The sequence below is a fragment of the Lissotriton helveticus genome, chromosome 1_1 (genome assembly GCF_964261635.1).
Source record: "Lissotriton helveticus chromosome 1_1, aLisHel1.1, whole genome shotgun sequence".
NCBI lineage: Eukaryota > Metazoa > Chordata > Amphibia > Caudata > Salamandridae > Lissotriton > Lissotriton helveticus.
The window spans coordinates 853,911,352-853,928,128 of NC_136057.1; the positions used below are offsets into that span (position 1 = coordinate 853,911,352).

A 16,777-nucleotide genomic window follows, 5' to 3' on the forward strand; every position below is an offset into this window, starting at 1 on the left:
TTGCCCAAAATTTCCTTTTTGTTTAATACTGTTCCGCTTTATTTTGAGCCTTCTATCATAGCAAAATTGCAAAGCGATATTAACTCTTTTATTTGGAATGATCGCATAGCTCGGATATCATGGAAAAAAATCAGGCGTAGGAGAGAAAAGGGGGGTCTTGCAGCTCCGGATTTACAACTATATGCGTGGGCTTTTCAATTCTCCCATGCCAGGATGCTGCTTAAGATGCCCACGAATGTGGGAATAGGTACTATGTTCTCATTTGCATCCTTGTCAAGATCATATCCTGATGGACTTTGCTGACGTAGCGCCCAGTGCCTGTTTTATTCGCCTGCAGTGCGTAAAGTGAGTTAATCGGATATCTCTGAATTATTACTTTATTTTCAGATAGCGTAGCGAAGAAGCAGAACGAGGGAAGCCTTGCTCTCTGTATCCAAGCGGTCCTATCGGATTTAAAGCATTAACTCAGAGAAATGTGGGGTTAAGTGAATTACCTCCGTGCACTGAAGGCATAGAATGGCCGTGCGCCTGCGGACTGCGGCAGGTCAGATCAACACCATACGGCTACTGGGGGGAATTCTAGGCACTGAGCACGTGCTTTAGTATTATATGGGATGATCCAGCCGCGGGCAATAACTTCAGAATTGCTGGATTTCAGTAGATTCCACCTCAAAATACTTCTGCTGAAGATTTGGGTGTATTTTACCAATGTATCCTACATGCTTGCAATAAACCACTGCTATAGTACATTTCTGAAGACCCTTCCTTGGGTGGGGTGTCTTGTTTTATACACAGCTGTGCGCATAATGTTCTCTACACTGAATACAGAGCAATAGAACTGATCAAGTCTTCCCTCTCCTTCTTCAGGCGGCGCTCTCCATCTTCGGCATGGTCGGAGGCCCCTTGCTGGGGCTGTTCTCCCTCGGCATTTTGTTCCCTTGCGCAACACCAGTAGTAAGTACACGCAGGCTGTCAGTTCAGCATCAGAATTTGTTTATAAAAATGAAGATCTATATGTAGAGTGAATAATGTTCTTTTAACAGAATGAAACATTGACTTTGGTAAGTTTTCTTTTGCATCACTTTATTGTAAGGACAAATAACTTATACCATAGTTTTTATGCATGTGTGAATTGATGTATGGCCAATGTAAAACCATCACCATAAACACTCATCATGTTCCGGTGTGCGTCAGCCATGATCTAAATCGGGCAGTGGAGAAGTGTGGCTCAGGGGTTAGAGGCAGCAGACCCGGAAGCTGAGATCGGTCCTGGACCAGGGTTCAATTCCCCGCCTCGGCGGGGTCTTGGGCTAAAAATTCCACGGACTCGATAATTCTCGCCCCGGTGCCTCCTCGACTCACGGGTTCACACTCTGCGACTCTGGGCAATAGCTTGCTTAATCTCCACAACGGCCCCTCACGGCGGGATGCCTGACTTTCACCTTGTGGATACCCTGCTATCTCACAGGGGAATACCAGGAAGGGTTCCCTAAGCAAGCGCCGGGAAACCCACTGCGGGTAGCTGTGCGCTATATAAGCTCAACTACATTTACATTTGCTATATCCATTCTAAAGTGAAATAATATAATGAAGATTCTATAGGTAAAGTAATGAATGTCTCAAGTTCTAGGCCATTGATTGATAACAAGCATTGCCAAAGTCATTATGGCTCTCCCATGAAACCTATTGCTTTGCAAATGTTTTTTTCTCTCTAGATCTTCACCATGCTCACATCTGTACGTGTATTTGGAGGCATTATGTAACAGTTTTTCTTAAACAGAACAAAAATAGCTTCTGCAGGAGGCCACTTTGCATGTTTTTTTCTTTTGCTCCAAGAAAAAACATTTAAAGATAGCGGCAGGGCATGGACACGCAAATGTGGGGGCTATAGTCGGATAATTTTTCTCAAACGGAAAGAAAAATAATTTAGAAATGGCTATCATGCTGATGCACTAATACGTGGTGGCTATTTTTTACTGTGTTTTAATTGACCTTTCTAATGAGATGGATGGCCATCTCGGAACAGTAAATAAAAATAAATAAAGAATGATCCTGAGAGGTGATGGAAAAGCAAGTAGCACAGTATCTGCGTGAAGCTGCTGGGCCTTCTGAAGTAATAGAAACCCCCCCAAAAAAGCTTGGCATTGGGGGCAAAAGGTTGTGGGGGGAAATGATGGTGCAGAGCACGGGAACCCAAAAGCGAGTAACCTTGCAGCAGTGTAAAGCTACCAGGCCATGGAAAAAGGAAACCAAAGTAATTATAAAAAGCGGGTGTAGATAGGAAAGGGGCGCAAAAGATCGGAAAGAGAGTGTCCTAGTAGCAGTACTCATCTACCATGCCCATGCACAAGTAATATTAAAGCAACTGAAAATCAATAATGAAGCGGGTGGGAAGGAGTGGGCTAGCAAAGCGGAGGGCTTGAGAACAGAGGGGAGAGAACAAAGTGATCCACTCCCCTAGAGTGATGAGGCAAACATTCAATAGCAGTATGAGAAGGGAACCGAGATGGAAGCTGCCCAGTCACGACCAAGGTCTGATCCACTGCCCACACTATATATTGTATTATAGACAACGGGTCTTTGACAAGAGACACCTAAGGTGTCTGGAGGTTGAGACCTAAAGAGGGGACAGCCAGGTTTAGAGTATTCTGGGCAAATCCTAGACAGTGTAAATTACTCATGACAAACGCCTTTCTTTCTTCTAAGGACACGAGACACCCTTTCAAAGGGAAAGCAATCAAATATGGCCTAAAGATGTGCGGTGCCACCTGAATCAGACCACTGCAGATAATGTTAACGCGTCCCTCAATAGATTGTAAATATGTTTTAGTCTCCTTGAGGTAATTTTGTTGTGTATTGTACCGCAGTGCTTAATGTGCCAGTTCAACAGGTGTGTTTGGGTAGTGGACTCCCACCTGCGGGCCACCACCCAATGCCCCTAACTCCTGTCCACACTGTGGTTGTTTTAACTGAGCAGTGTTTTCATCATCTTTGCCTGTGCACAGGTTAGCTTTTTCACAGTCTCTTTTGTTCGCATCATTTCGTATTGTTTACTGACATTTTGAAACATTGTTTCATAATCTTTTATTCGCCTACATCCTCCTGATGACACAAAAGGTGCTCCGATAGATTATCAGATACTACATTTCTTTCTTTTTCTTTATCATTACTAAAAAACATTCTCTTTTTTTTCAGGGCTCCATCATAGGTCTCCTTGCAGGGTTCACTGTTTCCTTGTGGGTCGGTATCGGATCTCAGATTTATCCTCCTCTTCCAGAAAGAAGTTTGCCATTAGATCTTACAACTGCTGGGTGCAACTTTACCATCAACAACAACTGGACCTTAACAACGGGAATGCCTGCCATAACATCCCTTACAACAACCACAGACTTGGACAGGTGAGCGATGTGTCTTCTGCTCGCCAGGAAGCAGACAGATGAAATAAGAGAACAGATGACAAGGTGAAAATTAGAGAGGCAAGGGCTAAAGGGAAAGGAGTGAGTCAAGTGGGGAAATGGAGACGAAGACCTAATTGGTAATGTATATAGGTTGTGGGGAAGGAGTCAAAGATGCTTTGGAATATTGAAATGGTCTATGCATACCTCGCATTACAAAAACGTTTTAAAAGAGATGACCTCGTGCTTGGTAATAAAGCAATTACCCCACCAAAGGTATTTGGCCATTAAATGACTCCACCCTTTTGTGACGTACACCTGTCCACACCCCACCACTTTTCTCATGTAATTTACTTAAACAATGCCATCTCCTTTGCTCCAAGTGAGTCTCACTGTGTATGTATATATGTATACATTGCAATTAGTGGAACGCTAGAAGAGTGATCTACACAGTCAATGGCAAAGACATAGTCAATGTGTGATTGAAGGGTTAGCTAGCTTCTAAAAGTGACTATGGGCTGCTGCAACATGATGTAGTGTTCTTTAAACAGGCGTTTCACATGGATACGTGGATGTTGTTCAAGATCCTGAGTACACAGAGGGAGAAGGCCTGTTGCCTTGTTTTTTTGCTCTTCTTCATCTATGTTCTGATGAGATCCTGGCTGAAGATGTACTGAGTGCCACTGGAGGCGGTGAGCTTCTCAGCCAGATAGCAAAGGTGCCGGCTAAACTGATGTAGAGCTAAGAGATATTTTTTAGGTCTGAAAAACAGTTTTGTAAGCGGTTTTTGGTTGCAAGGTCTGATTGCTGGAGCTGCATATCAACAAAAAAGAGCTAAAATGGATCTTTCCACAGTGCAAGATTAATCTCAATATAACTAAATTTTACACCAGGCGATTCAGCCAGTTGGTGTTGTTATCTTCATTGTGAGCAAAGAATGAGGGTTCATGGTCTACTCTAGTCCGGGTGTCTAGTGCACCATCACTGTCCACAAGCGTTGACCAGCTGTTTGCCCATGATCTGCAAAGTTAAGCTACAATATAGAGTTTTAGCTTTATACTTTCGGGTTAAGTAGAAGAGTATTTCCAATGTAGGAACGTTTCTAAAACGAGGAGTTTAAGAGAGTTCGGTGAGTATGACTTGAACCCCTACTATATAGGGGAACATAGGGTTATATTATGGTATACAGGGTTACTTTGTACACATGTTGTCTCTTTCCATAAAGAAACATAATAGCCCCCAGAATTTATGAGTTTTATCTAGGGAGGCCTGATATTCCATTTCATATTGATCAAATAGTATCAGTGTAGCTACATGAAGTACTGCTCAGAGAAATGAATGGGTTATATATATGATAACAATTTTGGGAGGAAGGATTTTCAGTGGTTTGATTGAATTGTGTTTGGTGTATTACAGCACGAATAATGAAACGTTCAAACATTATAGTTACATCTTTAGGCCGCAGTGTGCTTGACAAGGGCAGCACAGGAATTTGGAAAATATGGGTTGAACATAGCAGAGACTGAAGCTGCAGAAGAAACAATTTACCACTTAACACTGGTCACCAGTTACCACTGGTTCATTTTGAAGCTGAGATTACTTGTAAAAATGTTCCCCTTTTTTGTATAGATTTTATGAAAGAGATTCCCACATGAATCAATACATCGAGAGCAAAGGGAGCATTCCTGGGACACTCCATGCTTCTGCGCAAATATATTAATTGCTCCACATGTTCACTTATCTCCTCAAACTCTTGAAATAGGAAATTAGATCTCTTAAATCAAAAACGTGGCTATCATGTTTATTAATTCTTTGATTCACAACAAAAAGTAATGTATATTTAAACATGTAGAAACAATTATTTTAGCACTCAGTCCTGTTTTGATATGGGCATTTATGGTGTCGTTGATAAAAAAAAGAAATACATAGGACTCCTCACACTGAAGATGAGAATATAAAAATGCACTTCCAAAAGGGATTGATTTTGGGCGACGACAAAGTGTAGTTCGTCGTGAATTTATTGTTTCGAGACACAGATTCATTTAATGTTACAGGTCACATTAAGGGGCTCATTAGGATGGCGGACGGACCTGCGTCCTTCCGCCACCCTAGAGGAGGAGGGACCGTCCGCAGGGGCAGCGGCGGTCCCTCCAGTGCAGTTAGGATGTGACCGTCAGCCTGGCGGTCACATCCTCAATATTTAACATTGCGGCGGGTGCTGCTTGAAGCAGCACCCGCCGCAAGGTTGAATATGCATGCTTAGCATTTGCATGCACAAAGCGGCAGGCACCGCACGGTGCCTGCCGCTTCGTGCACGCAAATGCAGGGGGGTACCATAGGTACCCCCCATGTGTACCCCCCATGTGCACCGCCAGCCATGTTAGAGCTTTACCGCCGCCGCCGGAAGGTGACCGCGGCGGAAAAGCTGCGGACCGATTTTGAAACCCACCGCCATCCTAATTTGGCGGTGGGTCTTTTGTGCCTCCCCAGCGGTTTTCCCGCATCCCCCGGGCCGGCGGTGCCTTCCGCCGGCCCGGAGGATGCGGGAAAACCGCGATCCTAATCGGCCCCTAAATACCTTTGGCTGCCCTCTTCATTCACACTCCTAGTGTCATAATAATACTTTTAATAAAGTTGAGTTTCTATTTGTATTTGGAAGCCAGAAAGTTGAGACGTAAGCTGACTCTGACATCATTTTTTGAATGATTTGAAATCCTCTTGGTTTAGCTGTCTGCATCTATGTGTAAAGAAGTTGTAAGTGCTGGCAGTCGTAAGTGCTGACGTGCATCCTCTTTCTTTTCCAGACCTGCTCTGGCCGATAGCTGGTACTCACTGTCCTACCTGTACTTCAGCACCCTGGGGACCGTAGTGGCTGTAATTGTTGGCGTCATCGCCAGCCTTCTCACAGGTATGTTATGTCCGCCGGGCTGTACATTTAATACAACTACAGCGACATTTGATTTACATCTACTGTGTTGTCAGCCAGCATATTTGGCCGGCACAAAACTTTCTGCTGCATGACCACACAGAGGGCACTTTTTGCCACATTGTGTTTTTGCATCTTTGGAGACAAATTCCAAATAGTTTGTCTCAGAGAGTGTTACACTCGATGACACCAACTGCTCACAGTCACAGCATCAAGACAATATCGTTTACAAAGAAACTCACAACCTGAGACTCTGAAAGAACTGGTTAAAATAGCTAACTCCCTGCAATTGACTGGGTTCCTTTTTGCCCAAAAGCCTTCGCATTTGGCATAATACAGCTTTGCACGTGTGCCTTATGCTACATAGAAATTGTTAAAATTCATGTGGTTTGACATACAGAAAACAAGGGGGCAGATGTATCAAGATTTCATTTTGCGATTTCTAAATAGCCATTTTTAAGGAATCGCTAATAAGAAATCGCAAAATGGAATGTATGTAAAAAATCGCAATTTTTTTGCGATTTCTTAGTCTTCCTTATTTGCGAATTCGCATTTTGCGAATTCGCAATTAAGGAATAATTTCCCATTCATTCCTATGGGCCGGGAGGCCCATAGGAATGATTGTGAAATAATTCTCAATTTGCGATTCGCAATTTGCTAATCACAAATTGAGAATAATTTCAAGGGTGCAGGGGTGTCTCAAGGACACCCTGCTGCACCCCTGAAATGTACATGTGTGTGCATATGGCGCACATACATGCCCTTTGGGCATGTGTGTGCGTTACATGCCACCTTCAAAAATGCCAAATTGTGCATTATTTCAAGAATTCGCAAATTACCATCAACTACAAGTTGGTGGTAATTTGCGATTTCTTAACCAAAATTCGCATTTCAAAAATGCTACATGCATAGCATTTAAGGAATCGCAAAATTGCGATTCCTTAAATGCTATGGCAAAATAAGGAATCGCAAATTTTTGCTATTCCTTAATTTGTGATTTTTTGATGCATGCCAAAACATGCAAATAGACCGTTTGCGATTCGCAGAGGCTGAAATTCTGCGAATTTTGGCCTTTGCAATTCGCAAAAGGCTTGATACATCTAGGCCAAGGTCTTGTAAAAGAACAATTCAGATAGTGCTTTTTGCATATAGGATCAGTTGTGCTATCTCCAGGGGCATGGGTAATCTGTGCTCATCGAGTGTTGTTGTCTGAGACCCCTGTGATTTAAGTCCTTCTTCTTTTTTGTCATCCTTGGTTGTCATTTCCTGTTTGATTCCCCCGTCGGATGGTATATTTAGGTTGCGCATCTGAATCTACTTTAATCTTCCTCTTTTGTAGCAACATTACTTTCCATTCTATTCTCAGGTATGATATGACTCCTGCCATGATGTTGTTTCACTGATAAATGCAAAAAGAGCAATTGATGGACAGAATGCAGAACAATGTCATACAATCACCCCAGTACGGAGATCTGGGCCTAATTCCATCGTTTTCTTTGTCCCACCATGCCATTCTAGTTGGAACCCAGCCGTATGCAAATTTGTTTTGACCCTGTGCCCAGTGGTACCAGTCCAGCCGGAACTGCCAGGCCAGGTTTTCCCTGGACTGGAAACATGCATCCTAGGACCATTTTCGAGGTTTCACCCATCATCAACCAGGATCGGTTGACTCCAGTGGCATGGAGAGCACAGGACCCACGTCTGGGCATACCCGTCCCACTCGGGGTGACAAATGCTAAAAGAACAATTGATGGACAGAATGCAGAACAATGTCATACATTCACCTCAGTACAGAGATCTGGGCCTAAATCCATCTTTTTTTTGTTCACCATGCCATTCCAGTTTGAAACAAGCCATATGCAAATCAGTCTTGACCCTGTGCCCAATGGGTACAGTCCAGCTTGAACTGACTGGCCAGGTCCTCCGTGGACTGGAAACGAGCATCCTATGACCGGTTTCGGGGTTTCACCCCTCATTAGCAAGGCTAGTTTGAACCCAGTGGTGTAGTGAGCACGGGACCCACGTCTGGGTATACGCTTCCCACTTAGGGCGACATATGCAAAAGAAATAATTGATGGATGGAATGCTGAACAATGCAAACAGAGAATTGTATTCTCAACGCTTTTCTGCTGACTGATTCATAGTGTCCATTGAAATTCATCATGGTAATATCTTACATCAAAAGACACATATCATTTTTTATCTCATACATGCACTGTATAAAGAAAGCTTATTTTTTAGTGCAGTTTGAATTTTTTAAATTTTAGCGGTACTAGAGTAAGAATTCCTGACCTTAAGATGCCCACCCTGTATAAAGCACTTTGCAGGACTTTAAAATAATTACTACACTCAGGACACTAAACCAACCGGGAGAGGAAGTTCCTCATCCCAAAAATAATTGGTATGTGGTTTCTTCCAGACGAGTGCAGTGTTTTAAGAGGTTTGCAAAGTGAAGAGCTCTGTTGGTAACTGTAGGGGCTATTTTGTGCCTAGGTATAGAATGGCATCTCAGTCAGACCCTTGAGGGTATTTGATTTGTACAACTAGGGCTTTAAGTGGGATGGGTCTTGCTGCTGCTCAGCCCCGGCAGTTCTAAAAAGCATTTTCTGAGAGGGATCCCTATTGGGCTCTCCATTTTGCCATCAGCCTCAGGGTGAAAAAAACATAAATCTTAACTCTGCAGCAGTGCCATCCTTCCAGTGCCATCCTTCATTGCCGGTGATGTAACTTCAAAGACACACAGTCACAGTCTCATCATTTCAGAACGGTAGCATTTTCAATATTCTATACGAGAAGCAATAGTTGTGCTTATTTATCTTATGCAACTAACAACCAGTGGCAAAGCCAATAGTCCTGGCTTGTTGTAGGTGTAATTTTAAGAACAGATTTTTAGCTTTCCTTTTTTAAACCATACCCTAATCCCATTGGCCACACCCCTTTGAGAGGCCACCGATTTGTTTCACTCCATTTAAAGTCCTGTGCACCACATACATAAGTATCTGCATTAGCCAGGCTAGTTATAGGATGCTGTTTTACCTTCGTTGAGCCTGTCTGGCTAGTATTTTAAAAGGCCATTATGTGAAAGTTCAGGTGATCTTCTTTAACCAATATTGCTAAACTTGGCTGTGTATATGTGGGGTTACGCAGGAGAGAAGTCTTCTGAGTTGCCTGAGTTCCAAAACGTTTCTCTTGGCTATAAAGCTTGTTTGGTGGGCCTCCTCAGTTCATGGTATGAGTCGAGCCTATAGTTTATGCTGATGATTTGAGGTTCATAGAATGAATTTGCTACATATCTTTATAACTAGGAATTTATATAACCATATCATTATGATGCTTATTTTGCAGGGGGGCTGAAGCAAACAGTTAACCCAGACTTTCTCCTAACCAAACGGGACTTCAGCTACATCTATGACTTCATTTCGTACTGTAGAGGCAGCAAAGTAAGTACAACCACCCCACTGACTTTATTCACATCCTCATTTGAGAAGGCAGATGATACGCTGATCTATAAAAATTAAACCCTAGTGAAATTAAGGCATCACCATAGTGAGTGTTGTCAGGCAAATCTCTGTGAACAGCCCTGTGTTGTGAGATAAGGTTCCAAATCTGCAAGAAAACAGGAGTAGTCTTTGATGTAAAAAACCTTGCCTAAAAATAGTGATGTAAGAAAACAGCTGTCGCCTGCCAAAATACTGTAAATTTACATCATTAAAGTGAAGCTCAAAACAGCCACCATTCTTATATTATTTCCCCAATAATATGCCTTTGAAAAGTGCTGTTCCAATAACATATTCAAAGACTGGTAGGATGAAATATTAAAATCTATATCACTTTGGGATTATAGCAGGGTGGTTTTCGGTTCACTGTTAGAAGACAAATGTTGCTCTTGCTTCAAGTTCCATACAAAGTAGAGTAGGTGCAAAGTAGGGTACCAAAGGGTTCAGTACTCATTGGAGTGCTCTTCAAAGAATAGGAAGGTGAACCAGGAGAGGCTCTTGGTGATAAGGTTTGAGTTACACACATTTATGCTGTGGTGGGGAACAGCTACCAGCATTGCAGCCGGAGCTGTTCACATCGGCCCACTGGTGTGAGAAACCTACTACATCATCTACTTCAGTCATAGCTAACAATGTGCTATGCCTATGGGTGTCTATCTCCATTAAAGAGGAGGTTTCATTTTCCTTGCTTGCGTTAGAGACCTTGGGAACTTTGCTACATCATTTAGAGTGAGTGGAAGAATTTGTAATGATCTAACAATGTTCTGAAATGTTTTGGAATGTGCTAGCTACCATTCATAGCAGCAGAGCACAAGGTCATACATTCAAGGGACACAAAACCAGGGACCAGAGCATAATGTAAGTGGGGCTATAAAGGCCATAAACCAGGAGGGTCTGGGACATTGAGGATTATCATATTTGGAGTCTTGACTATTGGTGCACATTACAACAAGGATGCAGAAGGGGTACGAGAGATTCTGGCATGTGTGCAGAAGCAATGAATGAATGAATGAATACACACTTGTATAGCGCATGGCTACCGAAGGGCATCCCAGCGCTTCATATGACACCTTATCATTCACCACTGCTCATGGAAAAAGAAAAGTGTTCAACTGCTTCCTGAACCGGAGATAGTTATGTTCAAGACGAATATGGTCTGGAAGCTGGTTACAAAATTTAGCCTCATTGTAAGGGAACCGTCGACCCCCCATCCGCGTCCGTTTGATCCTAGGGACTACCAGAAGTTGTTTGTCATTAGATCTAAGTGTCCGAGTAGTGCGATATAATAGCACCATGGGCTGAATCAGAGGGGGGCCATTACCAGTAATGGACTTATGGACAATGCACATAGCCTTAAACCGAATTCTTTCCTGAACAGGAAGCCAATGCAACCGGGGAAGAGCTAATTTAGCAGAGTTACGTTTTGGAACATTCATTAAAAGATGGGCTGCACAGTTCTGGACAGTCTGTAAGATCTTAGTCGTTCCTTGTGGCACGCCAAAGTATACTGCATTTGCATAGTCTAGCCATGATAAAATAAGGGCTTGGACCAGCATACGCCTAGCTTCAAACAGCAGAAGAGGCAGAATCTTCCTTATCGATCAAAGTAGACCATAACAGTTAGCTGCAACATTACGTGCTTGAACTGTGATATTAAGGTTCGCGTCGAACCATACCCCAAACTCTTGATTTGTTTCTTTGGTGCAGGAGGAGGGCCAAGACAGCTAGGCCACATGGGATCTAAATTCATGGGGGCAGCATGGCCTAGTATCATAATTTCTGTCTTGGCACCATTCAGTTGAGGAAAAAGACAGATCCATCCACTCAGACACCTTCACCAGACAAGAAGTAAGGTTCAGGTCAATTTTATCATGTTGGCTAAGGGACAAAACCAGCTGGGTGTCATCAGCGTAGGTGACCATCTGGATCCCCCAGAGGAGCACCACATCCGCAAGGGACCTCATATAGATGTTAAACATGGTGAGACTCAACGAAGATCCCTGGGGGACTCCATAATGCAAAGGAATCAGCTTCGAGAGAGCATCCTCTTCAAAGACCGTAAATGATCTATCTGAGAGGAAGGACTGCAACCATTTAAGGGCGGTCCCTGCTACACCCACCTCCCTGAGTCTTTGGATCATAATTTGATGGTTTACCGTGTCAAAGGCTGCGCTGAGATCTAACAAGATGATCGCAGCGCAGCCTCCATTGTCCACGATTTTTCTAGTTTCTTCAACCACAGCAAGAAGGGCGGTTTCCGTACCCTGATTGCGTCTAAAGCCGTTTGGGTAGGGTGGAGGCATCTATTTTCCTCCACAAAATCTGCTAACATGGAATTAGCGTATTTTTCTGCAAGTTTACTAATACCTGGCAGTAGAGAAATGGGGCGATAATTGGCCCATTCCTCAGGATCTAAGTTGGGCTTTTTCAAAAGAGCTTTGACTCTTTCTTGTTTCCAGAGAAGCGGGACCTGCCCCGTGACAAGGAAAGAATTTATTACATCCAAAATAACTGGGGAGACAATCTCTGAGACCAAATTCAGAATGGAAGGAGGGGCGGGGTCTGCCAGAGATCCCGATTTAAGTTCCCTCAGAAGTTTCTATAGGACTGGTAGAGTCAGCGGAGCAAATTCCTCCAGCCTAACTTGTTGAGTGGGTGGAGGTAAATTTATGTCCAGATCACTTTGTTGGAACATTGAATAGATGTTATAGACCTTCGTGGCGAAGAAATTTGCTATTTCATCACAATGTTTTTGGACATTCACCGATTCACTAAGAGGACTAGGGGAAGTGATCAGGGATTTCATGATTTTAAAAACTAGAAGCAGAAGCAAATTTTTCATGATAATAGCGGATTGAGCAGCTTTTATTTAATTTTTATAAAGCTTAAGTGCTACCCTATAATTGCTCTAATAAATAGATTGTATTAACACCATCAGAACCTCTTATTAGGTGTTGTGTTTGGTCCTGTAGAACATATCTCCATCAGACTAAATTCCCCCAAGAGATTGGATATCAAAATATTTTATGGCTTAATCTTTTTTTTAGGGTTTTAGAGGCTCAATATGATGGCGATTGGACTTTAGTCCGACTGCCATCCTGTCGGGAATGGGGACACCAGACTAGCTGTTGGTGGTCCCGCCATCGGTATTATGTGCGACCACCTTCAAGTTGGTCACAATGTGTATAGTTTGTATTGTGGCGTGTGCGGCGGGCTGCAGCACATGCTGCAGTACAAAATAAACACATCTCACATATCCCTGCACTATGCATGCGGTGCCTGCGACATGGTTCAGGGATATGCCAGGGCCTATAGCAGAGGCCCAGGGAGAAGGGGACCCTGCCAGGGGCCTCCAAGTCACTTTCAGCCTGCCTTTTTATGGCGGGTTAACCGCCATGCAACTGCTGGCGGAAAGGGACATCCTACAGCAATGCCTGAGCAGGCACTGCCACAATTGTAGGGATTGCAGTTCCTTCGACGGTCCAGCGGGCTCCTTTAGCTCGCCGGATCCCTGGCGGTCGGTCTCTCAAACCGCACATCATTGTAATGTGGCAGGCAGACCTCTACGATCCGATGCCGGTGGGATCACCACTGACTGCTTGACGTGGCGGTCCCACCGCTTTTGCAATGAGGCTTTGAATTACGCGCACATTAGGATAAGAAAGGGGAGTGTTGACAAAACCTCAAAATTCCTCCGAAACATGTTCTTTTGACCTCAAGTTGGTGTTTAAATAGTTTTTATGTAAAAAAAATTATATAAATTACTAGATTAATTTTGTCATTCGTTATCAAAAATCTATACTCAAAAACAATCAGGTGTGGTGGATGACGTAGGAAGACATTGGAATTAACAAAAGATGAGAATTCATCCATTTCGCAGAGCAAAATACGAGTAGAAAGCTTCTCAGTATCATTGACATATTCAATGTGGCTTTAGAATTACACTTTTTCAATTATTTAGCACTAACAATATATATAATAGGTTTTAATATTTTTCAGCGTGTTGAAGGTCATAGGGGGAATTTGCAATATTTGTTTTTATTCGGTGCATATTGGAGACTATTATCCATAATTTAAAAAAAATATATTATATGATCCTAAAACTATATGTTAAGTTAATAGTAGCTGTGCTAGTCGAAAGATGAAATAATGTGCCTCTGAATTTAGAAATGTTTGTGTTCGAACAGCCTAAATCCAAGATGGCTTGAATACAACATTAGACACCGAGCTTTCAAAAATCACATCATCTAGAAAAGTAAAAAAATACGAATTTTTAGAAAACAAGATAATGCTAATGCTATTGAAGTCTGAAGTACTAAGATCTCACAAAGAACTCAGTGTCCACACAGTTTTCTGAAAGAAAAAGTATAAAATTATATTTTTGCACAAATTCCTCTTACTACTTTATCTCAACAGCTATAAGGTTTGTACTTAAGTATGAAGAAACTGTTATGCCCTTGAAGGAGATGTTTCTGACTTTTTTATATGTCTCATTTCATGTAAATCCCATGAAACTCAAGGTGAAACCCAGGGTGGTATTGAATGACTTTTAGCAAACCTCAGCTGTAGACTTTAATTAATGTCTTCTCCTCTTAACTCTTTTCAGGAGGAGAAAGTAAAGGTTTTGAATTGGACCCCTTACCCTGTCACAGAAAATGGGACTGACAACCCGGCCTTCAGCAGCTATGAGATGGAAATTACGGAAGAGACTCCGACGGCTAATGGTGTCAACAAATGAACGATCAGATCTACCTGCAGCAGCTACGGAGGGCGCTATTGGACGTTTCACTTCAAGAAACCAGAATTAGATGGATTCCTGTTAACCGGTATGTGGTTGTACTTGTCCTCATGGTGCCTCTAAGTGGGGATTAGTATACTTGCTACCTTACAAATCTGGAGTCCAAAGGAGAAGGTGCCAGTATTAAGATATTGAAATCCATTTTCCTTGCCTCTGAATATGACTTCATTGTTATCATTGGCATGCATTTAAATGGCAATGTTGGTGTAGCAGACCGAATGAGGATTGGACATGTTATTGAAGCAGTCTCCCTTTCAACGATAATACATAAAATATATTCAATGTATATGGTTTCACACCGCGTTAAAGGAGCTCTGAAGACCCATAAAGACACTGATGATTGTGCTATAATCCTACACAGTGGACACCTGCATTATAATGCTTAGCACTGGAGACGTGCCAAAGCTCATACTCTTCTTTTCAAATGTGGCAAGAACGTCGGAATGGATGTAGACCTGCCAACTAACACAGTGGGTGCCACAGTGTGACGCACGATAGCGGCTCCCATCACACGGTCACCTGGTGAGGAGCCGACTTCATATGGTGGCAGGGAGCATAAACTAAAAAACACTATAAACAGTGGATTTCCAGCTCGTTTTCCAAGGCTTTGAGCTGCTGACACCCATTAAGGAGTGTGAAAAACACATAGACATGCTTTTTTTTTTGGAGCAGGAGGAGGTAGTTTGGGGCAGGGTGGTGGCCAAAAGGCCTCCAAGGTACTGCTCGACACAAGGCCCCCCCTCCAAGATCCATGGTGAGATTTGTGTTCACATTGGCAAGTATGGGGATGGGACATAGGGCTGATCTGTTGCCCGGTGGAGGAAATACCCAATTGCCGACACCAGCCCCTGGACTACAGCTTCTCTATCGGCCAACAGTAGCCACATAGGTGGCAATATAAGTAGGATGTGTAATCTATTGTAATTACGTACTTAAGTACACCTTACCTGAAACTGTGTGCGGACTATCACTTCTTAGAGAGAGAGTGGAGTATGTGTCCGTCTTGGGCAACAGTGCCAAGGGCAATGTGAATGCAAGGCTAGAATAAAAATACATATCAATAGTAAAAAACAAATCCCCAATGCAGACTGCAGCGACACAGAAACAGCATTGATTAAACTTAAATCACATCGAAGTGTAAGAGCAGCACAACTAAGACTCCACAATTCCGGAAATTTTGCATTATAGATCTGTTTTACTCACCTCTCATTTCCCAGCCAAGAATTTTCTTGCTGCAAGTAGCACTCCATATTTCCAAAATTCGTATTACTTACAGTTTTAGAACTTATCCCACGTGTATACGGATTAAATAAATTGTGTTTCTGTGTTAGAAAATACTAATTACATTTCTGTTTTAAATATTACAGTGCCTTTTCTAAATTCTAAAAAAAAAAATTGACAACTTGATTTATCTCTGTAACAGTAATTTCTACAGTTGCAAAATGTTTTAAACATTTTTTGAAATATGTTGTATTTTTCATTAAAATCATATTTGTTACACATTGTACTTTTGTATGTTATAAGAAAAATAAACGTCGGGTTTCATTTTTGCACGGTCATGTACACTGCATTTTATGAAGATTTCACATCCGCATGAATTAGCTGAGGAATTTCGGCATGCAGGGCAATGGGAAACATTAATTTAGCTGATTATTCACCGCCAAAACATGCATTCGAATACCTTGCTGCTCCCTGCTGGTGGTCCAGTAACTACTTATTTTTTCGTTGATATTCACGGATGAATTACTTTGCCACAATAAAATGGACAACATCATGGATTTACAATAATTTAAACAGTATAGAAAAACAAATATTTTCTGAAATAATTCACTTTGAGGGCACAAATATGATTTGTTTTCACTGCACCTAAATATAAGACACTAATACTGACATTGAGGCCAATTTTTGGTTATATACAGTGGCGGCTCCCCCGCTATGGGGGAGGATCGTCACCCCACTGCTTTCTCGCCGTGCGAGAAGCAAAAAGATAAAATGGTACTAACTTTTAGTTATTACCATTTTATGTTTCCTTTGCGGGCGGGTTGGTGGGTGTGGCTGCTCTGCTAACTGAGCAGGGCAGGGGAAGAGGAGTTTGCCCACTCCTAAAGTGTGCAATGGCAATTTGGTCGGCCTCTCGGACCCAAACCAGTCATGCGCACTT

General features: G+C 42.5%; 1 protein-coding gene across 1 annotated transcript in view; it reads left to right on the forward strand.

Annotated features, from left to right (window-relative positions):
- The window catches only part of LOC144818194 (sodium-coupled monocarboxylate transporter 1-like), a 139,591-nt gene extending 123,477 nt beyond the window's left edge, over positions 1-16,114 (forward strand). Inside the window, exons 11-15 of the mRNA XM_078675335.1 lie at positions 868-954; positions 3,196-3,398; positions 6,200-6,303; positions 9,667-9,761; positions 14,425-16,114. Coding sequence (XP_078531461.1) covers positions 868-954; positions 3,196-3,398; positions 6,200-6,303; positions 9,667-9,761; positions 14,425-14,556 — 621 coding nt within the window. The 3' untranslated portion in view covers positions 14,557-16,114. The remainder of the gene's footprint in view (positions 1-867; positions 955-3,195; positions 3,399-6,199; positions 6,304-9,666; positions 9,762-14,424) is intronic.
- The last annotated feature ends 663 nt before the right edge of the window (positions 16,115-16,777 follow it).